Here is a 21,581-nt window from a genome sequence, read left to right on the forward strand (position 1 = left end):
CGGATCGTGTTGGAAGAAGCGTTCAATGTCGCCAAAAAAAACCCTACACCTGTTGGCTTGATTCACTTTCAAGTGAGCCGCGAGTCTCAAACCGGTCGTCCCGCCTCTACCCAGCCCACACACCCGAGCTAAGAGCTAAGAGCTCCTTTCTCTACCTGCTACGATACTAAATGCCGCCGTCATTCACGAATAGATCACTCACTATTAGATAGTCTGGCTGCTTCACAGCCTGGGCTAATTATACCCACACAGAGTCATGTATTACAATGCTATTAACCCACGGGTGGTGGGTGTTTTCTCAAACAGAAAAAAAAAACGAATCGGTGCTCGTTGCGTGAATTATTACAACATGATAATGTCTCGGGACTTTGTGTCGATCGGCCTGCCCCTTTTTTTCCAACCTCGGAGCCCTGATATATGATCCCTTCTTTGTTTCCCCCGGCCTCTTCCGTCTCCGCGCTCTTATCTCGTTGCCCGCAGAGTAAAATACAAGAGTTCGTAGACCGAAATCAGAAGACGCGCCTTGAACACCGGTGTTGCCATGCTCTTCGCAGTGAATCTCTCGTTGTAGTAAAAAAAACCAAAGGATAGGTTATGATGAATTCGTGGTTCGTTGTCGGCGTACTGTGTGTGTTTCGTGCTGGACGGTTAATCCTCCTCCGCCCTCGGCACCCCCATCCATCCATCCATCCATCCATCCATCTTTGCCCCGTTGAGCAAAGTGACACATGAAAAGCAAGCACATCTCTTCTCGTTTGATCCATACTTCCGGGGGCTTAAAAGAGCCACACGTACGTGAAGAGCAGGCAGACGGCGGCGAAGAAGCCGAGCCAGACCTTCCAGCTGACGCCGGTGCGCTCGGCCATGACGAGCATGCGGTTCATGGTGCCGCGCAGGCGCAGGCGCGTCTTGTCGAACTGGTCGTTCATCTTCTCCGCCAGCGCCGAAGACTCCCTGATCTCGTCGCCGATGGCCACCGTCATCTGGTTTTTTTTCATGTCTTCTCGTCAGTCTTCTTCTTCTCTTGTATAGGCATCTCCCGAACGGGCATATCGCGACAATGCGCCGAAAAACACAGGTCCCCCGTCCGCTGGGAGGTCAAAAAAAAAAAGACAAAAAGACTCACGTCCTTGAGCACCCGCACCTTGCCCAGGATGCCCTCCACGTGCTGGTCGTTCTGGCTCTCGAGCTCGTTGAGCACCGCATCGCTGTACTGGCCCCTATACCACGTCGCGCGGCGCGCCGCATCGTCAGCACCTCCAGTTCCCTCTTGACCGCCCCCCTCCCCCGCCCCTTCTCTTCCATTCCTTCCCCTTCCCCCCCACCACCGTCTCCAAGAAGGGAGGACTTGGCTTACTTCCTGTTCGGCGTCGCCGGCCTGTATCCCCCGTTCTGCTGCACGCCCAGGTGGCCCTGCGACGACGACCCGGAGTTCGAGGGAAGGCCGTAGCCGTACCCGCCGAGGGGGCTCGCCGTCGACCGCCGCGAGGCGTCGCTGCCGCCGCCGGTGTAGCCGTCGAAGAGGGCGCTGCGCGAGTCGCGCTGGTGCAGGTGTGAGTTTGGATATCTGCGTCCGTCCGCTTGTGTGTTAGAGAGAAATGTCTGCTCTTGTGTACCCCCCGCGATTGCGATGCGATGCGACAGATTGTATTTTCAGGAGCGTGGGAGGCCGAGGCGCGAAGAGTGCTGGCGGGCGGCGGGCTGTCGGGTGTTGCTTTTCGTCCATCCAACACCCAGACCCAAAGATGTCGTCACTCGTGTGCTTCGGCGCGCCCCAAAAGCCCCTGCTCCAGAAAGGGTCGTATGATGGGGATGGGAAAGGTCTCACTCACCTCGATGCCATGGCGTGTGTGAACGATCTTGTCGAAAAGGGTAGGGGAGGGGAGAAGAGAGAAGAAAAGAGACGTGACGACAAATGTAGACCTGTACCTATCAAAGGGCCATTCTCGTCAGTTCGCGGAACCCCCTTCTTTTTCCAAAGGTGTAAAGGTCGCTGATAACTCAAAGGTGTCCCTATTTTTTCCCTCTAGTTGTTCGTCTCGCGCAGTGCTAATCTGCCTTAATGCCTGTTCCCTCCACTGTAAAAAGGTGTCCAGCGCCTCTGGTTGGTCCGATCTGATGACGCGCGGGCGGCTTTTCAGGCGGGTAATAGGGGGCTCGTCTCCGCTGAAAATCCAAGCCTCGACTCCACTGGTTTCTTGGTTTCCAGGAATCGCAGCTGTTTACAAGCGACGATGGTGGGTTTTAGGTGAGGAGCGTGCTCAAGGGGCATGGATGTAAACAGATCCAGCAAGTCTAGGGATGATGGGTCCGCAGTCAAGCAGTGTTGCCCGTTTGTATGCTGATCAGCATCGTCTCTGAACAACTTCAACATGCAGGCAAAGGTCATGGAAAGCTGCCAGTGTCCTCCTGGTCGGATTATCAAGCATGTCAGCAGTTCAAACTCTGTTTTTTCGGATGCATGTTTTCATTTCTCGTATGTATGTTCCTCTAAGCCCAACCGCAATATCACGAAACCCTCCCATGGCGGCGAACCGATCATGTCTAGGCCCTAGCAGTAATGGCAGGCAAAACAAAAACTTTTACTCGTGGACGATGCTCTCATAGCCTGAAAGGATAAGAGAGGACATGGCATCCAATGATCCCAATGCTTGACCGCAAGATGATATCCCCAGGTCCCCTTTCTGGTATGTGGGTTCACAGAGCCGACTAAACGCCTCCATACATAATGCAATGAATGCCAGCATTCGCAATGGACAAAGCGCCTCAGGGAAATGCCTTCTAGTCCTCATCCATCTTGCTGTTGTCAGGGTCCTCGAAGTCATCATCCTCGTCCTCGTCATCCTCATCCTCGGGCGCAGGGTTCTCCTCGGCGGCCTTGGCGAAGTCGATGACCTTGCCACGGGTGCGGCGACCGACGACGTTGTCGAGGTCGATCTCCTGCATGTCGTCGTCGTCCTCGGCGTCATCTGGGGAAAAAGTCAGTACTCAAGTCATGATCGCGCCTAGGTAGAGTATCTGCTCCGAGAGAGAGCGCATTACCATCGTCGTCGTCGTTCTGTGAAAGAAGAGTGGTCAGTACTCGACAAGAGGAAGCATGCGCCTGAGCGCGGTGAGGAGCAATGCGTGACCTACCTCGGCGGCGTCCTCATCCTCATCGTCGTCGTCGTCCTCATCCATGGCAGTATCGCCCTTCAGGTCCTGCTCGCTGGCGACAGCCTTGCCCTTGCCCTTGGACTCGGCGAACTCGCCGCCCTGGGCGTTGGTGGGGTCCTGCGCCATGGTGGAGTCTCCGTTCTGGTGGTCAGCCATTGTTGGTGATAAGGGAGGATGTGTAAGAGGTGAGTTGATTGAGTGTGTAGACGAGGCAGTCTGCGATTGGCACGGGGTCGTCTGGAATAAGTGGGAAGGAGATGTGGTGGAAGAAGTGAGAGAAGACTGAGAGATCGTTGGTTCGAGTGGACGGACTTTTGGCCTGGTCTTGCCGCTGCAGCTTTGCTTCGCGCCTCTGGGAGCTTGTGTTTGTGGGGCCAATCATCATCCTCAGGGAAACAGTGAGGCGCTAGGCCGAATTTGGGCCTCCCGTGCTTGCTTCTTGTCGCATTGTCCTATTGTCCCGTGCGTGATGGACACAGTGCACAATAGCTTACTTTGTAATTATTAATACTGTACATCGAGAACTCCCAGGCCTGGCATGTGATCTTTTCAAGACTTTGAGGATAGCAGCCAAAGCATACTCCTAAAGCTTGCTGCCATTTGACGCCGTTGTTGCTAGGCCATATTATACTGGAAACTGAGCATGCATGGTCCTGGTGGCGTTCAAACTATAAGAGGTCGCTCTCGATTACAGCGTCGTCGTGGAAAGAATGGGCGAGGAGCATCGGCAAGTAGCCTGGTCACTTGGGCATGCAATACACCTGTAGGTAGTGTATAGTCAGAGCCATCACTACGACAGCGGGTAGAGAGATAGAGGCGCAACCCGATATTGCGAGATTCCCATCAATCCTGTTCACATATGGCACGCCAATTCCACGTTCCTGGAGATGGAAACCCATGACAAGCCCAGGCATAGATAGGAGCCAGCAAGCTTGCCAACATTTCTCTTTTTGCATCGTACAACAAGATACCTCTAAGCTCCCTCTCATTTGTCTCCTCCCCCGCCAGTAGCCAACAGCAGGACACCAACGCCGATCAACCACCAGTACCTGCGAAGCAGCAGTTAGCATCATCACATCCACGACGGCACAACTCCCAGAGACAACAGCAGCAACAACATACTTTTGCAAAAACGTCTTCTCCTGCTCCGGCTGCACCTTCCTGCCCTCGGGGCTCAGCACCACGGGCTTGTTCAGGTCGGGCTGCTTGCCCTGCGCCGCGACCACGACCCGCGCCTGCGGGCCAAAGTCCCTCGTGGCGCCGGCGTCGATGCGCACGCCCCGGCACGCCGCGCCGAGGTAGCTGCCCCGCGCGTCGACCGACAGCGTCAGGTGCGGGCTGTACCCCTTGGCGAAGTTGCGCGCCGCGGCGACCGACGTCGAGCCCGCCCAGCGCCTCGTCTTGGCGTCCCAGACGCCCACGCGCACGAGGCCGTCGCCGTCGTCGGGCAGGTAGGGCGCCTCGTAGGCCGAGACCTCGGCGGAGGAGGGGTCGAGCGCGTCGTACCTGACCTCGGCGAGCAGGGCCGGCTTTTTGGCCGCGGCGCCGCTGCCGATGGGCTGGATGTAGATGGATGCGGTGCGGACGTCTGCGCTGACGAGCGCGGCGCCGAGGAGGGCGAGGAGCAGGATGAACTGCCTCATTTCGACGACCGAGCTGGTACCCTGACAAGGTTTGTCGATCGAGAAGAGAGATTGACGGACCGAGGTGGCGTTGTTGGGAGTGGTCAAGTCAGGTTGTGGGCAGCTGGGTCTTGTAGGTTTGGGAAGCTTTGACGTTGAAGGGGGCACCTAAAAGGATGGACCCGGTTTTATTACTTCAAGCCTCCTGCGAAACAGCCTCAAATTGACTGCACGCACTTATTCAACTTTCTGGTCCGTGACCATCTCATGAAAGATGAGCAAATAGTACAAGGCCATTCTTAAGGGGAAGAGAAATCGTTTTCAAAATTGTTATTCGAAATGCAAATGCTACCAAAACGCTTGAATGATATGATGGCACTGAGCCAAAAAGCCATGAATGGAATCAAACCCCAAAGTTCCCATGCCCGGAACACCAGCCTGCCCACCACTGTCCATAACCCCCTGTCTAAATGTCATGACGCTCCTCTATGTATTCCGCTGCGTTCTGACAACCCGTCGGATCGATTGCTCTTGAATCGTCCGAGCCTCTAATTGCAAGCTCAAACCTGCTCGTACCACATGGCTAAGTCGTTTGTGCGATGTTCGATGTTGATCCAGATGCTGATGTTTGTGGTTCATCTGTGATTAGGTCGTCGTCATCCCCGATGTCGTCCGAGTCCTCTTCGTCACCATCCTCTAGCTCCTCGTCGTCTTGGCCTTCCTCGCCTTCCAGCACATATCCTGGAGCGCGCTCCACCAGTCCGCGATAATAAGCCACTAGAACCTCTGGATTTGGAACTATCTTCCAATCCACCCTGTAGAGAAACTCAAGCTCTAACAGCCTCAGTTCAGCCAATTTGACTCCTCCAACCCTGGCGTAGGTGGAGTTGTTCCAGAAGGAGTCCGACAGGCCCTTGGCTGCGACCGTGGCCGCCGTGATAAGGAAGCGGTGGACAGTGAGTGTGTTGATTGTGAAGTCCGGGTATAGAGCGCATAGCCGGTCGATATAATACACCATTGCAAGGAGCAGCGGCGGGGATAAAGTGGCATGCCTTGCTAGACGGTTCAGATAGTCCAGTACTGAGATGCCCGGTGCAGTCCTGCAAGATCTGTCAGCTTATGCATGGCCGTGAACTCATTCAGGAGGATAGTCTCATACCGTGAATGAAACCTGGTCAAGTTGCCGGACTGAAGGGCCAGAGGATCATTGGTTTCGATCAGTTCGCCCAGCATATGAGCGATCAGAATCACTATATCCTCCACGGAGCAGAGCTCGTATCTTTGTGGCAGGACTTTGGGTGCTGGTGCCGCTGGCCTGGCCCTCTTAGAACCGGTCGCCGGGTTCTGTGCCATAGGAGCAGTGGATGGCGAGTTCCTCCTCTTGATCGTGTCGGCTCTCTGTGACGCAGGTTGTTGCTGGTGCGCGCTCCCCTCGGCAGCCGCATTTGCAACCGTAGCTGGGACTGCAGCGGTCTCATTTGTCGGACCGCCTGTCGTGTCCATCGGTGTAGGCCCGGGAGGTGTTGGCGGCGGATCGGTTGGTGCAGGCGCTGCCGTCGCCCCTGCTGACTGCGCCGACGAGCCGTTATCTGCGGATGCCATGGGCCTCATGGAAGGAGAAATTTGTTGCTGCCTTGGCCGCGCCTGAGACGGCGTGTCTGAAGACATCGCGGGCGACGGTTGAGACCGTCGCCGCAAGCTGCCAATCGATGCGCGGGGAGATTGGTGAGGAGAGAGGTTGGGCGCATAGTGAAAGCCATGAAAGTTGGGCGACGAGTTGGCAGATCGTGAGGGGACTGTTGGAGACCGGGTCAACATGGTCTTTACAGCATCATGGCCATCGCAGGTCGCAGCGCAGGGCAGCGGGCAGGAGTGACCGTGCTGCTGCCACCGAGTCGCGACAGCAGTGGAAAGCGGGCGGAGATGGGCGACGACGGAGGAACGATCGTCGCCGGGACCTAGGGCCAAGCCTCGTGGGTAGAGAAAAGATTGACACCCGAATATCACTGCAGAGCAGGCTCGATGGTTAGGTCCAGGTCACAAGAGGAACGAAGAGGACAAAGCCCTTTGCTCAATCGCTCGTCATTGCTAGAAAGAGCTTTGGTGTGGGTGCTGAAAGGCCGGGCTGCGCAGGCGGGATTGCGTACTTTCGAGAAGTTTGCGCAGATTGTGCCCGCAGATTGTGCCCACCCACTATTGCGTTCCCCGTCGTGGTGAGAATGGCATTCTGATTTGTGGGATGCGGCGCGAGGCCGGGGGAGGCGCCTCATTAGCTCAGCTTTCGGGGAAAAGAAAACGTAATATTGTACAATGTACCCCGCCCCCCGGGCCTCAGTACCCACGCTGGAAGGCTGTATCGACGAATATTTAGGCAGCGCGATACCTCAACTCCTTTCTTGAGGATTTCAATCTGAAAACAGTGCATTGGGGCGCGATGTGTGGTGCGGCGGCCCTCTAGCCGGTAATCTCCCAATGCTGGCGCACACCGAGTCAGTCGCCTGCATCCTCACTTGCTGTATGTGCACTGGCATGTAAGGTAAGGACTGAACACTCCGGTCCAGCAGTCCATGCTTTCTGTTGACATGTGCAACAAGTCAGCGAAAGTGTTTCAGTGCCCCCGTAGCAGACAGGAGAACACCTGCGCCGGGCGAGGCTTCTCATTGGCTCGAGAAGGGGTGAAGATCATATATCTCCAAGGTTCAAGGCTCAAGATTCAAAGACGATAAGAGCAGCCTCCTGCCGACACGGGGGCAATACATAGTGGCTCTAATACAGACTGGCACGACTGGGTGACTTACTAAACAATTTGGAGATCTCAGACAACGAACAGGGGTGATCGGAGCTTGCCTTTCATCAAGCGAGAAAGCAGCTAGATGTACTCTGCATCAAATTAAATACCTAATAGCATGAGGAGAAAAGGCGCCAAGGCATGGCCCACGAGGCTGAGAACTCCAACCAGGCACCTTACTGTAAGTAGGGAAAGTAGGGCAGTACCTACCTATGCTCAGGTCATCGGGTGTTTGACCTTTATGATCACGGGTACCGCAGTGCAACGAGCTCCCAGCGTCTGAAAATGCTCCATTGGTGCTAATGGTACCAGCTGCATGGTCCGTGACTCCGCTGTGCCAATGACTGGCCAGCGCTGGAAGGGCCCTGGCTTACCTGGCCGCCGCCCTTCTATTTTACAGTGGAGAAGATCGCCCGGCATTGATTGGCAGAAGTTCAGCCTTGACGCCATCGCCTGCTATTGTTCACGACTTCATATTGGCCCTGTATCAACGCCCGGTCGCATCAACGTCGCCGTGTCCATCCTGTGAACACTTCCTTTTCAGAACATAGCGACGACTTGTATGATCTATTAATTGTTAATCCAGCTCCGCGATCAGTGGTCGCATCTGAGCAGATTGCCACGCTTAGAGGCAAGGGTGACCGATACCACCACTCGCTCTTTGAGCCGCGAAGCAATCGCTTTGACCAAGCCCATCATACATCCATACACTCCGCATCTCTCTGTCAGATACCGTACAGCTGGCATCGATGCCGGTCCTGTTTCTTGCGACTGAACCTATCTTCTAGACCACCGTCTGGCAGCGGACGCACGATCCGATGGCTCTCGCCGATCCTCCTCCGATCCTAGCGCAGTTGACCAGCGCAAGGTCATGTGCCGAACAAATAGCTGCTCTCAAGGCTCTCAAAAACGACGTTATAGGCCATATACAAAAGAAGGAGCAGTGGGTTGAGCTTGGTGTCTTGGAACCTCTGGTCAGGGTTCTGGATGCGGATCGTCCCCAGACGCAGCTCAATGGCAAATTGAGTCGTGGCGAGGCTCAGCGAGCACTCGGCGAGGAGGAACAACTGCGTCTTCACGCGCTCGAGCTTCTTGCCGCCTTTGCTAGCGGTAAGCCCATCTGAAATATCGCATTGCAATCATCTGCTGACTACTATCCAACCGTTAGGCGGCCCTCCTTTCCTCTTCCCCTTGCACGCGGTCGATGCATTGTCTGTAATTCTGTCGAGTGTCGACCCGACGGAAACCCACCCGAAGCTTGTCCTAGCGGCTTTGCGAGCATTACTGAATCTTTCAGAAGCTTCGTTGCTTGCAGCACCGCTTTCGCCATACGATACGACGAGCCTGGCGACCGGGATCTTCACTCCACGAAATTTGGAAGCGCTGCGAGCCATTCTCTCGTCTTCCGATGATTCTTTGGTTCAGGCTTCTCTGGTAAATGCTGCTGCGTCGCTCATTGCAAGGCTCTGCAAGGATGAGCAGCACCAGGTTGCTCTTGCAGATACCGGAGTGCTAGACGCCCTCGCGACTCAGCTGGCGGGCTTCATCGTCGCCAAGGGGCATGTCATCCCAGGTGCAGATGTTGCTGCCCAGAATGAAGGCTTGTCCGGAGGCATACCTAACGCGGCATCTCCGGGAACAAGTCTCCTCACTATCATGGACGCAATATCAGCCGTCATTGCCGATTCCCGTCTGCGAGCCTGCATGCTCATCCACTCCCCTGCAATTCTCTCCACACTGCCACACATAAAATTGGACACGCCAAGTCAAGACGTTCCAGCTATCTGGAACTCGCTTTATGCCCAGGGTCTCAGCACTTACCAGTGGCAGAACTTTGGAGCCATGGATTTTCTACTGCCTGCTGTTCCTGGTCACCATACTCGATTTTCTGCCTCTCAAATCTCGTCTTTCCCGCCCCTTGGCACATCGCATTCTGGAGAGAATCTAAGCGGCTATCAACAGAACCCTTCCGGTCGGCTGGACGTTGAAACGAGCAAATGGGGCACTTCTTTTCTCGACATCCTGAACCAGATTGGCGATCGGAGTTTGGAAGAGCCAGAGAGCCCCCTGATCCCGTGGCTCTTCACCCTGGTCAGGGAGTCAGAGGAGTTGGAGAGGTTTATGGCAGCCTCGATATTGTCCTCGCTCTACAAAGCGGGCTTCGCAAGCCGATCCCGTGAACCAGCGCTGGCGATGCTCATAGTACCTCTCCTGCTTCACACTCTCTATATACTTGGTCCTGAAATACCTCAAAATGGGTCGACGTGGATCGACTCTGAAGCTGCTGAAGATTGGGACAGGACACAGCTTACTCTGACGGTTCTAGCTCGTCTTGTGACCGACAGCGAACTAGTGCAAAAGGCCGCTTTTGAATGCGATGCTGTCAAGGTGATTGGCAAGTTACTGAAAGATTCTTACGAGCCTCTGAACACAAGGTCACAGCCCAAGACCTGGAGCCCATGTCCCCAAGATGACAGCGCCATGGCCGCCGAGGGCGGACCCGGACATCGTGTCTTGGGCCCTCCCGGCCAGCTGGCGTTGCACGCTTACCGGGCTAAGCTGAGGGAGAGTGCCCTCAAGGCGGTCGCAGCGATTGTTTCCTTCAAGGAAGAGTATCGCAAAGCCTTCGTTGAAGAAGACGTCATGCCTTACATCGTCGAATCTCTGACTGAACATCCTACGAAACCTTCAAAGTCAAAGGATCGGGCGAAATCTTCAAAAGATGGGAGCGAGCTTACAGCAGCGCAAGCTGAGGCTCTCTATGGCAATAACCCCATCAGCGTTCTCATTGCCGCATGCCATACAATTCGCATGTTGTCGCGCTCGGTCAGCATTCTCCGGACCGCTTTGGTCGATGCCGGGGTTGCCCAGCCTATCTTCAACCTACTTCGACATCCCGAATTGGAGGTCCAAGTCGCAGCCACCGGGGCCATTTGCAATCTAGTCCTAGATGTTAGCCCCATGAAGGAGGTGAGTAACCAGACAACCTAGTGTTCACGCATACGACTAACGGTCTACAGCGACTGGTTGAGCTCGGGATCATGAAGGTGCTTTGCGAGCACGCCCACTCACAACATGCGCCGCTCAGGCTGAATGCGCTCTGGGCTCTGAAACACTTTGTCGATGGGGTGGGTGCCGAAACGAAGAAGGCTTGTGTGGATGAGCTCGAGCCTGGCTGGCTCGTGCGTCTGATTTGCGATGACACCGAGGATGAGGCCCTCTACGCGCGAATGAAGAGCGAAAGGCAGACACCAGCACCCAGGGGAGACGGCATGGACGAGGACGTCGAGATGGACCAAGAGGAGGAAGCCAGATCATGGGACTCTTCGTCTCTACATAGGGCCAGCTTCCCTAAGACAAGTCACGAGAGAACCAAGACTCTACGGGTACGGCAAGCAGAGAGCAGGCTGGCGGCCCTGCGCGAAGCCGAGCTCAACCCGGTCCGGCGCGCAAGGAGCGATGACCTCGCCATCCAAGAGCAGGGACTCGACTTTATCCGGAACCTCCTTGGGCCGGCTGGGTCCAGCAACATGGACGCGCAGCAGGAGACGACCGAGATGATCGACTACCTGTTCAGCGAGCTGGGCCAGGACCGGCTGTTTGGGATCCTGGCCAGCAAGCTGCGGGTCAAGGTGCTGCACCCGTTCGGGCGGCGGACGGCGGCGGGGATCCAGAACTCGCGCGTGCTGTACCCGCAGCCCAAGATCGTCGAGGCGGTCATGTACGTGCTGGTGCACATCGCGGCGAGCGTGCCGCGGCACCGGCAGCTCGTGATCGCGCAGACGGACCTGCTCAAGCTGCTGAGCAACCACTTCACCAACAAGGACAAGAACGTGCGGCTGGCGCTGTGCCACCTCATGGCCAACCTCACGTGGCGGGACGGCACGACGGACACGCAGAGCTCGTCGCAGCGGGCGCACGAGCTCAAGCGGCTCGGCATGCTGAGCAAGATCGAGAAGCTGGCAGCCGACGACGCCGAGCTCGACGTCAGGGAGCGGGCCAAGTCGGCCAAGTGGCAGATCTCGCAGTCGAATAATGAGTACTAAGAGCAGAGGGCGGGGGAGTGGGTTGGTATAGAGTCCCTGTCGCACTACAACGCAACATGTACATTCACACACAACGCATCGCATAGTTTCAGTCGCCGAGGAGTACTTCCTCGAGGGGCACTACGGCAGTGCGACTTATTGGGATTTGACTAGCGAATGGAAAGCGAGACCGCGCGCTTTGCCTCTCTTTCATCTTTATGATCGGTATAGGCTAGGCCATTATAGGGCCTGATCTGAGTCTGCTGCAGCCTGTGCCGTTCCATCCAAAGACATAGCTGCATGCATGCATTGCAAAAAGTGCCTCTCACAAAAGGACGGATCCCCTCACGAAGTCCGAGCTCTTCACTGTGATATGAGGCTTTCCCCCCCGGAAGCCGCGGAGATGGTCTCAGGCAAACGTGCGATCCATGCGACGATCATTCGTTTCTTCCGACCCGAGCTCCGTTGTGACTGAGGAGGTAGGGGACTGCAGGTATCACATGCAGGGCTGACAAAACCTGCCAACGGCGACATTTGGCTCTGCCCTGAACCCAAAAGAGGTTTGGTTGAGCAGGTACTAGCAAGATTGGGGAGGGTGGCATGACCAGCAAAAAGACTCCATCGCTCCACCAAGATCCTAAAACTTGAACATCTACGCACTTGATTTATGATGGACGGGGGAGCCTGACGAGGATTGGGAGGAGCCTACCGGCACCGGAGCTCTTTTGTTGCTGGCCCCGCGATACTCTATTTGGTTTCCTGACGTAAGAATTTCTTCCCTGATAGGATGAGTCCTTCAGTATGTTAGTGCGAAGGGCGCGCGCGTTTGCTTCCGGATGTTGCGGAAGTATCCCGGTCCGTCTTTGCTGAGGGTAATAAGAGCAAAGAGCAGATATCTAGTCCAATGCAACATGATGTCGCACTTCTGCGGGCATGAAGTCAAATTTCCATCACTCTCTCTCCTCCTCTGCTCTTCGCCTCTGAGAGAACAACGTGGTTGATGATAGGTCGGGATGCCGCATGGAGTGCTCTGCAGGGCTAGCTCCCCGGCAGTTGAGGTGTGGTCGGATAGCCCAGGGTCCACACCTCCACAACCGGCGGCCGGTTAGCGGCCGGGAGAGGAAGAGTGATCATCATGATTGAAGTGGTCGCATCACACCGGCATAGTCGAATACGCGAGAGAGAGCATAAGAAAGCTTCTGAAGCTACGTGACTCATTCTAGCCAAGGACCGAGGAGGACTGAGGCTGAGAAGATGCGCTTGACGGATTGTCCGCACTTACACAACTACGTGCGTGCGATTAGACAGTAAATTAACGACGGATTTAAAGGTTAAACATGGACGATCACACATGGTTCCACATCGTACGGTTCCATCAGATTATAGGGCTCTTCCCAGTCCCCAGTCCGGGGGAAGGAGGGTCGATGAGAAGGGCATCTTCGAGCGAGGACGCGATTCAGTCTGATTGTCCCGGCTGTTGCATGGATTTGCCAACTGCTGTGAGCTCTGTGCAGACATACTGCAGCGTGACGTGCTTGTGCGGTCAACGTCGAGAAAAGCATATGGTTGTTTCATTTGCTTGACAGCGCCACTTTTTCTCCATCTGATATGACCTCAAGCTGATGATTCGGCTTGCAGAAGCTAAAGCATCCCGCCTGATGAACAGCTAACCCGGCGGTAACTTTCGCACGAGCGCCAACTCTAATTAATCAGCATGATAGTAAGCATGATACTTGTCCGGCACCCTACAGTGCCCCGCCGATCTCTCTGTGAGGCTCTCCGACTTTTTGCTGCAGGAATGCCTGGGCCAGGCAGGCCAAGATGGTCATCCGGCCAACCAAGACGTCCTATCCCGCAAGTGCCCAAGCCTGTTCGTTTCTGTTTGTCTTTGTCCGGTATCTTCGGGCGCCCGTCTTACATCGACGATGAGAAGCTGGGCACGATTCATGCAGCTTTTCGTTCCTGCTGGCCAGTCGAAACTCACCGTGGTGCCCATCATGCCTCCATTCGCTTCGCACAGCTGCATGTGCTGCAACAAGGCCGGCGGGGATGGAGATGCAGGACTTTTGAGTGAGACCCCCCCTGTCGTGCCACTGAAGCGCGGAGCTCTTGCAGGGTGTTTGCTCCCGGTCGAAACCGGAGACATCACGACATTTGGCAAAGAAAAAAAAATATAAGGCAATTATGGGGCCGGGGTGGTGGTTCTTAATAATGATGGCGTTTGGGGTCTCATGACTCCGGAGGGTTCCAGGCCCCACTCTCCGGGACGGCACCAGCTCCACCGCACTTCTCTCGGGATCTGCCCTTTCTAGAACCAACCACACTTCACGGCCTGACCAGGGGGGTCTCGATTTCTCTCTCTGGTGCCGCGAGACCTCCAGACCTCCAGACCTCCTCTGCGCTGTTGCTTTCGCTTCGGCCTCTCGCGTCATTGGCGATCACGGACGCTCGTGCTTCTTACTCGCGCCCGCATTCTCCTCGGAGGGTTCGGATTTGCGAGAAGCTTCTCAGCTGCTGCGGCCCCATATTACCTTAGCTTCCAATCACCGGCATGATGCTGATGATGTGACAGGCCTAAATGGAAGAGGAGCCAGGCAGGTCCCAACCGGTTTAGCTGGCCGTGGTGATGTCCGGGAGCCCTGTATAAGAGGACGGTCCGTCCTCCCCTTACACAGCCACGACTGACTCACTTCACAATATCATCATCGCTGAGATATTACGCACTTTTGCACAGTGTTCTCACTTCAATACCTGTTGGTCGTTGACCACATATCAGAAATAATACACATCATTATCAGGGAGTGATCCCCAGATATCATCCACCAGCCACTTACTTGCCTCTCGTCAGATACAAACGAGTCTGACTCTTTTGTGTGAAGACCAAATCTAATCCCTTCTTTACTCCTACCAATACAAGCTCTCAACCACGGCGCCAGTATTGAATATGGCCGTTCTGCTCTCCCGTGGAAACGATGCCCTCCGCATCAACCCGCCCGCGGGTGACCAGCGCCTCGCCACCCACGGCTCCGACTGGCTGTGGGCCGTGACGGCCGTCTACTGTCTCTCGTTCCTCGTCTTCGTCGCGCTGACCTACGTCGCGCGGGCCGGCGAGAAGATCTTCCACTACCTCTTCACCATCGCCCTGCTCGTCGGCTCCATCGCCTACTTCGCCCAGGCCTCCGACCTGGGCTGGGCCGTCGTCCGGGCCGCCAACGAGGTCAGCCGCGGCGCCACGCGCCAGATCTTCTACGCCAAGTACGTCAACTGGGTCGTCGCCTTCCCGACCATGTCCATCGCCCTCGGCCTGCTCTCGGGCGTCTCGTGGGCCACCATCGTCTACAACGTCTTCCTGGGCTGGGCCTGGGTCGTGTCCTACCTGCTCGGCGCCTTCGTCCAGACCAACTACAAGTGGGGCTTCTTCGTCTTCGGCACCTGCGCCTGGTTCCTGCTCGCCTTCAACACGCTCTTCGAGGGCCACCGCGGCGCCACGCGCGTCGGCGTCGCCAGCGACCACATGATGCTCGCCGGCTGGCTCAACCTGCTCTGGCTGCTGTACCCCATCGCCTGGGGCGTCAGCGACGGCGGCAACTACATCAAGGTCACCTCGGGCTTCGTCTACTTTGGCATCCTCGATATCCTCATGATCCCCCTCATGGGCTTCGCCATCGTCGTCCTGTCGCGCCGCTGGGACTACGGCCGCCTCAACATCGCCTTCACCCAGTACGGCCGTGTGAACGCCCCGGCCGGCACCTTCCCTGAGAAGGCGGCCCCTGCCGCCACCGCCCCTGCTGGCGGCCCCGTCGCCGGCGCGCCTGCTGGCGGCCCCGTCGCCGGCGAGACCGCTGTCTAAAGGGGTTGTTGATCGTCAAGCTTGGGAGAGAACGCAGCTCAATATCCTTTCCTCCCCCCTTGATCTCTTTTCGAGGGTTCCAGAGAGTCTCGTTGCATACGAACGACACTCTCGAATCGACTGATCGTACCACAACACCAAAAATCATCCTATCTTTGATAATAGTAATAGAGTCGCTCATTCCCTGTGTCTTCTCTCCTCAACGACGCACTCACACGGTCTCGGCGACACGCTCAGGCACTTGTTTGTCTATTCACGAAACAGACGGCTGGGTTGTTCTTGTTGTTCTTCTGGCGCTTCTGGTGTTGCGTCTTACTTTACTGGAACGGCTTCACGATGGCACATGATACCCTCATTCGCTAAGGGGTTTTCTTTTACCACCTGGCTTTGATACCCATGCCTTTTTTTTCTTCGCTTCGATGTCGTCGCAAAGCTACTTGTGAAGAAGAGTAGTGTAGCTATTGTGTAAGGCCCTCGTGGCTGGGCCATTTACGGTCTACCGGGAGAGGTCACGCTACTTTTAATGTATAATAATAGGGGAAGCAGTACAAGAAAATAAAACTAAACTATACAGATATCAATATGGCTACTATCTTTGATAACATTACATGTGAAGATGATATCCAAGTATTATACAACATTTGTTAGCTAGCAACGTTTAACAAGAAGCCGAACAATCTTTCACGTCGGAACACAACATACGCAATCATCCAGTCAAAATGACTCGTTACCGTAGACTCTTATAGATATGGCGATATACGGACCTGATGCAATCTCCACGTCGAATCTGACAGTATATTGTCCTTGATGCGTAGAGGTTTACGTCTTCCAAGCCGCCATAGTTACTCGAAGAATGCCAGATGGTCAAACTAGAGCTTTTCCTTGAGTCTTCTCGGTTCCTTCACCGTAAGCCCTAGCTCTTTTTTAAGCAACTGCACACAGGTATGCACAAGAGCGCGAGGGACACTCCGAGAGTATGCAAGTCGCTTGATATTCCCGTCCGGTCCCAGGATAGCTTTCTCAACGGCTGTGTATCTGCTCACTCACCCGTAGCATTCCTATCCAAAAAGAGACTGCGGCTGGTACTACACAAGCAACGACTTCTCCCCCCCGAACTTCTGGGTCAAGAATTACAATATAATCTGGATGGAGAGAGTATAAATAGGCTAGAGCCAAGAGTATACAGACTCCGCCGTTCGTGCCACTTGACAACTCTGCGTCGGCCGGAAAAAGCTTGCTCAATAGAAGTATGCCAAGTCGTTGCCGTTGAACCTTGTATCACTCTGGCCTTAGGAGAAAAGAAATCTTGTTCACCTGCCATGCATCAATGACATCCATCAGAGTCAATAACTTGGACTTGATAGATCCCGTACTTTTGTCAACAGCCACCAGCATCACCCGCTTCGGAGTCAAGGTGCGCCTTCTGGCCGCCAGCCGCCCCCCTGGTCAACGAGACCTTGGGAGTCGATCCAAGAGAACATTGTTCGCGCAAAATGGCGTTGAAAGCAAGCTCAAGGGTGGTATCAGTTTCCTCTAGAGCGCAGCTGTACCTAGGAACGGCGGACAACCGTTTCTCAACAGGCGAGGTAGTGAATGGCTATGCTCACCGTCATAATCTCTCTTGTGACCGAACGCTTATTGCTAAGGGGCTAACAAGTCTGATCGGTACGACGTGCTTCTGATGGCGGAGAATAAGCCGGGCCCATGCAACATGAGGGAATGAATGAAAAGGGGGTGGTCACCCGCCGTTACAGGTACTTTGTCGAGAACCTTTTCCCTCCAGATTGTATCCGTCATGGAGAAAGCATCAGCCTTTCTGTTCTATAAAACCCAAACATTAGAGTTGTGCGCCCCCCCCCCCGACGAAACCGTCCACGGGATACGTGACACGGCATCGCGCGCGCACCATCTCCGGTCGTCCTACGCAGTGCTACAGCTGTGAGTAAGTGACGGAGGTTCTACAAGGGAACACGGCAATCATTTAGCCACATTCACACAACAGAAGGCTCGCTAGATCAAACGTCTGGCTGCCGCCGAGGCCCTGCGGTGCGCGACAAGAGCCGCAAGGATACACTCCTCCCCCCCCTTACCGCCCCTTTCCCGGAAGGGCGGTCTGCCACCATTGCACGACATCGAGGCAGCGGCGCGTGACCGAGGAGAACTCTTTGGCTTCTGATGGCCTCAGGTCGTGACATACCAAAAAGAAAAGAAAAGAAAAGAAAAGCAACACGCACATGCAGCAGACGAGGTTAGGTCGTGCCTCGGGCACAGAGAGGCGAATGGCTCGGTCCGAAAGTTCACATGCCGTCGTTGAGTAACGGGAGTTTCATATAGACGCCATTTCCGGAATACGTTGAATGAAATGAATTGTTACATACGCACACGACTCACGCCGAATGGAATTCCCTAGTCGAACATTGTATTTTGCACGCTCGTTATGCTATCGGGATATCAACCATGTGAATAGATGTATAGCGGACTCGCATCATTCGATATCAACAGGAGCCAACCGGAAGTGTCATGGCTGTTTCCTCCCTTCGCAAATTTCCGCGAAACAAACGGCCCTTCTTTCTTTTCATACACTTTGATCATGCAAAGGCGGCACATCGCCGGGCCGCCGAGGCGTGTTCGGGACCGGGCGAACGTACCGAAAGAACAAAAGCTGCACAAGCAAAATAGAAGGGAACCAAATAATTTTCCGTCCGCAAGAAGCTTTGGGGGCCGGACACTGGTTCCTGGCTTTTCTGCTCTCTTGATCTCCGAAATACTGGGACGTGGGACGTCCTGTGCCTCTCTCTAGATTAAAAGATCAGAGAGCTGTTTCCCCAGCCACCAACTGCCGGAGAGAATATTGTCCCGCGCGGTTCTCGTAATCAGACCGACCCAGGGGGCGGGCGGGTTGATATCACCTTGCCCACACCACGGGACAGTTACCAAAGGAAAAATACTCCGTAGTAGGGGAGGAGACACTGCAGAGGCCGACACACGCCAAACCACATGTCGGCACATGCGGAGCCGTGGCTGTTGAAATGCCCGGTGCCTCTATCAGATCAGACAACCAAACAAGGAAAATTCCCAGGCACTTCAGCCTAAGAGCAGAGATGACATGCGGTGCCCGGGAGCGCACCCCATTGGTCCCGCCCCACGCCGATTACGCTCTCATTGTCACCTACCCTACCTTATCAATCTTGCCATATTCCACATAGGTATATCCTCCTTTTATGTGCAAGGGGAGACTTTTGTAGGGGAAGAGGGAGATACGCAAGAGACGAGAATCAAGAGGAGCACCACCTGAGCCGTATGCTCGGTACCTTAGCATGGCAGCTATGTGCCTTCACATGGGGCGACCTCCCCTTGGGATGGGCCCGTGGCCCGAACCTCCAGCGTCCAAGGTGCCCATTGCGTCTGACATGAGGCGCTGACAGCTGTTCTGGCGTTTGATCTCCGCGACACTGACTGCCTGGCTCGCGAGGCCTGTCCTTGGTCTCTGTACTTGTAGGTACCATAATCCTGTCCCTGCACCAGAGCGGGGGGATGTGCAAGACCGCAAGATGGCACAGCTGCCGATTGGCTGGGCAAAGGTGCCACGATGGCGATGACCGCAGGCCCCCAAGCTGTGAATGCCGACGCCGTAGCACCCTTGATTCTGTGCGCGTGTTTCTCGGTGATATACTCACTTGGGACAGGCGGTTAATGAAGGAAGAGTAGGGGTAGGAGAAGGAAAAGAAAGGAAGATCGACGTGCATTGCCATGCTGCCCAAGATGACATGGAACCCACCGGCTCTCCTCCACTGGGTGTAGCACCAGACGGCTTTTTCCGCGTAAGAAAGAGGCCACAGGTGTATCTGACTGAAGCCGTTCGGTAACGACGGAAGCGAAGAAGCGAGAGAAGCAGCGATGAGCGAGGGACTTTTTGTTCCGGTCCTGCACACAGATACCTACCTATCACGGCGGCCAACTGTGGCGCCGCCGCCACTCGTTTCGGGCGAACAGGCGGTGGGAGAACATCGCTGATACTGGTGCGCCGTAGCTCTAGATCACGGCCATGAATGCGAGAGAAGGAGGCTGTGTCCGGGCGCACAGAACGGCAACCAGCCACAAGGGCGAGCCTGGGCTCCTCCAGCAGTGATCTGATCTCACCCAAGCGACCCAAGGGAGCGCGAAACGGACACGGGATGACGAGTTTGGTCGAGAAAGGCGCCTGGTCTCTGGCTCGCGGATCACGTACAGCCGCTCTTGCCAGATCCAGGGCTCGGGTCATGCCGCCGCTGAGCGAAAGTGAATAGACAGCGCCAATTGCTGACTACCAGCAGAAGAACGAGCATGACTGCCTGTAGAAAGGTCGGTAGGTGGTGTAGCTGGGAGGGGAGTGAGTGCCTTGCCCAAAGCCCCCCCTCCTCTCCACACGTTTCTGCGACCCAAAGAGCCAGCCCACTGGGCTGGATTCTGTTTTTCATGGTGTTGGCTCAGCCACCGAGACGGGTGTTTCTGGAACAGAACCGGCCAACTGGTCAAGGGGACGCAGCTGCCCGGGCGGGTCGCTCCTCTTCTCTGGAAATGAGAACTGCGAAGCAGGATTGGAGGGTTGAGGTGTATTGAAACACGCGAGGTGCCGTGCAACGCGACTAAGGCAGTTGGACGGGGTGCAGGGTGAGGTGAGCCAACTTGTGCCAAGACAGAGAATGAGCAAGAGGAGGCGAAGCCGCTCCGGGGCGGGGAGGGGAGCTCAGGAGATTGCTTCTTGTCTTTCTTCTTGGGGATTCATACCAAGGATCAGATGTTTCCCTTTTTGACACTTGGCAAATTCCAAAAGTGCGAACAGGAGCGACAGATACTCGACAATCATAATAAAAAGCACCTGGAGAATGTCAAGGGCTGACAGGTCTCAAATGACGAGCATGCGATATACACGGAATCTCCCGCGCGTGGCACCCTTTTTGCCAGGGTGAGATCGTACACAGCCTGGATATAGTCATGTCTTTCCCAGATCAGGCCATTCATTGAGAGAGGGCAAAATGCAAAGAATTTGCGACCGGGAATGGAATGGACATTGGCGGGGACAGAGATGGAGATCATCTCGCTTTGATTGTGTGCGCCGGCTTGTACTTCGTATGCAAGTGTGGTAGGATCGTGCCGTTGAGATCCCATCTCAAGCAACGCACAAACTTGGATACATACATAAAGCTGTACACATTTGAGGGAGAGGAGGGAGAGAGGAATCTTGGACGTCTTGACAGCTCCGCCCTGGCCCCCATGCGGACTCCATGTCTGTCCGTGCACACACACACACACACACACACACGGACACCACAGTGCCGAGTGCTACGGTGGATAGGGCGTTGCTGCTTGCATAAGAAGCAATGAAAACGGTGCGGTCCTTTGGCAGACTAACTACTCACTTGAGGAGGAGGAGGAAGAAGCAAATAGGGCCAAGATACCTAACCTGATAGGAGGACTGTAAACGCGGCTGCGGGCGCGAGATGCCGCGACGGGCGGGGGGGACAAGAGAGAGCTAAAACGAGCCAAACTAGCTGCTGCCAAGCTGCATTTCTGCTGGGATTCCCACGCCTCACGTACGATTCTCCTCTGCGGGCAGAAGCAAATATGAAGGAGCCAGGGCTGCCAGGACTCGCCGCATTCCTCTTCGTCCTTTCTTACACTCGAGGCAGGATGTCGCGAGAGACAATGCTTCTAGACACGGTCTAGGTGCCAATAGCGCCGCGCCTGGCCTCGACCCCTTTTCTGCAAGGAATATCATGAAAAAGGAAAATCATCGAGTCCACGTCCTGTCAATACCTACATTACGCTAGAATGTCAACCATATTGGCCCTCTGACGCACCAATACCTTACCTACCTAGCAACAACACCACCCGAGACTGTTGGTACCTCCCTCCGTACCTACTTACCTTCGGCAAAGGCACCATTGTACAAATAAGACAGCACTAGGCTGGTGGCCTTGTACTCCGTGCCTGCACCGGACCCGGCTACCACAGTGATGGGCATGGCTTGACGGCGGTCGAAACGGTCCTCCTCGCTCCTTGGGTCTGAACGACTGAATGGCTGAGTGACTCTGGTACCTAGTCAGCACATGCACCGTCGACCAGCCGCCCGGAGTCACTCGAGGCCGAGACAAGAGCAC

The 21,581-nt window shown here is 55.3% G+C and overlaps 6 protein-coding genes across 6 annotated transcripts; 2 read left to right on the forward strand and 4 right to left on the reverse strand.

Annotated features, from left to right (window-relative positions):
• Positions 1-776: 776 nt before the first annotated feature.
• Positions 777-1,843, reverse strand: E0L32_008034 (uncharacterized protein; the record flags this gene model as incomplete). Its single annotated transcript, XM_031142844.1, has 3 exons — positions 777-983; positions 1,127-1,580; positions 1,833-1,843. The coding sequence occupies 3 exons, from the start codon at positions 1,841-1,843 to the stop codon at positions 777-779; spliced, it is 672 nt and encodes a 223-aa protein (XP_030992708.1).
• A 938-nt stretch (positions 1,844-2,781) lies between these two features.
• On the reverse strand, positions 2,782-3,312 carry E0L32_008035 (uncharacterized protein; the record flags this gene model as incomplete). Its single annotated transcript, XM_031142845.1, has 3 exons — positions 2,782-2,969; positions 3,043-3,058; positions 3,136-3,312. 3 exons carry the CDS (start codon positions 3,310-3,312, stop codon positions 2,782-2,784), a joined length of 381 nt encoding a protein of 126 aa, XP_030992709.1.
• Positions 3,313-4,141: 829 nt separating this feature from the next.
• On the reverse strand, positions 4,142-4,799 carry E0L32_008036 (uncharacterized protein; the record flags this gene model as incomplete). The annotated part of the gene is made up of 2 exons (XM_031142846.1): positions 4,142-4,205; positions 4,279-4,799. 2 exons carry the CDS (start codon positions 4,797-4,799, stop codon positions 4,142-4,144), a joined length of 585 nt encoding a protein of 194 aa, XP_030992710.1.
• A 562-nt stretch (positions 4,800-5,361) lies between these two features.
• On the reverse strand, positions 5,362-6,446 carry E0L32_008037 (uncharacterized protein; the record flags this gene model as incomplete). The annotated part of the gene is made up of 2 exons (XM_031142847.1): positions 5,362-5,878; positions 5,938-6,446. The coding sequence occupies 2 exons, from the start codon at positions 6,444-6,446 to the stop codon at positions 5,362-5,364; spliced, it is 1,026 nt and encodes a 341-aa protein (XP_030992711.1).
• A 1,238-nt stretch (positions 6,447-7,684) lies between these two features.
• E0L32_008038 (uncharacterized protein) lies at positions 7,685-11,612 on the forward strand (the record flags this gene model as incomplete). The annotated part of the gene is made up of 4 exons (XM_031142848.1): positions 7,685-7,747; positions 8,355-8,676; positions 8,735-10,536; positions 10,587-11,612. 4 exons carry the CDS (start codon positions 7,685-7,687, stop codon positions 11,610-11,612), a joined length of 3,213 nt encoding a protein of 1,070 aa, XP_030992712.1.
• Positions 11,613-14,535: 2,923 nt separating this feature from the next.
• On the forward strand, positions 14,536-15,441 carry E0L32_008039 (uncharacterized protein; the record flags this gene model as incomplete). Its single annotated transcript, XM_031142849.1, has 1 exon — positions 14,536-15,441. One exon carries the CDS (start codon positions 14,536-14,538, stop codon positions 15,439-15,441), a length of 906 nt encoding a protein of 301 aa, XP_030992713.1.
• Between the last annotated feature and the right edge of the window lie 6,140 nt (positions 15,442-21,581).

This window comes from Thyridium curvatum, assembly GCF_004353045.1.
Source record: "Thyridium curvatum strain D216 chromosome Unknown NODE_51_length_304177_cov_85.428264, whole genome shotgun sequence".
In the NCBI taxonomy this organism is placed as follows: Eukaryota; Fungi; Ascomycota; class Sordariomycetes; order Thyridiales; family Thyridiaceae; genus Thyridium; species Thyridium curvatum.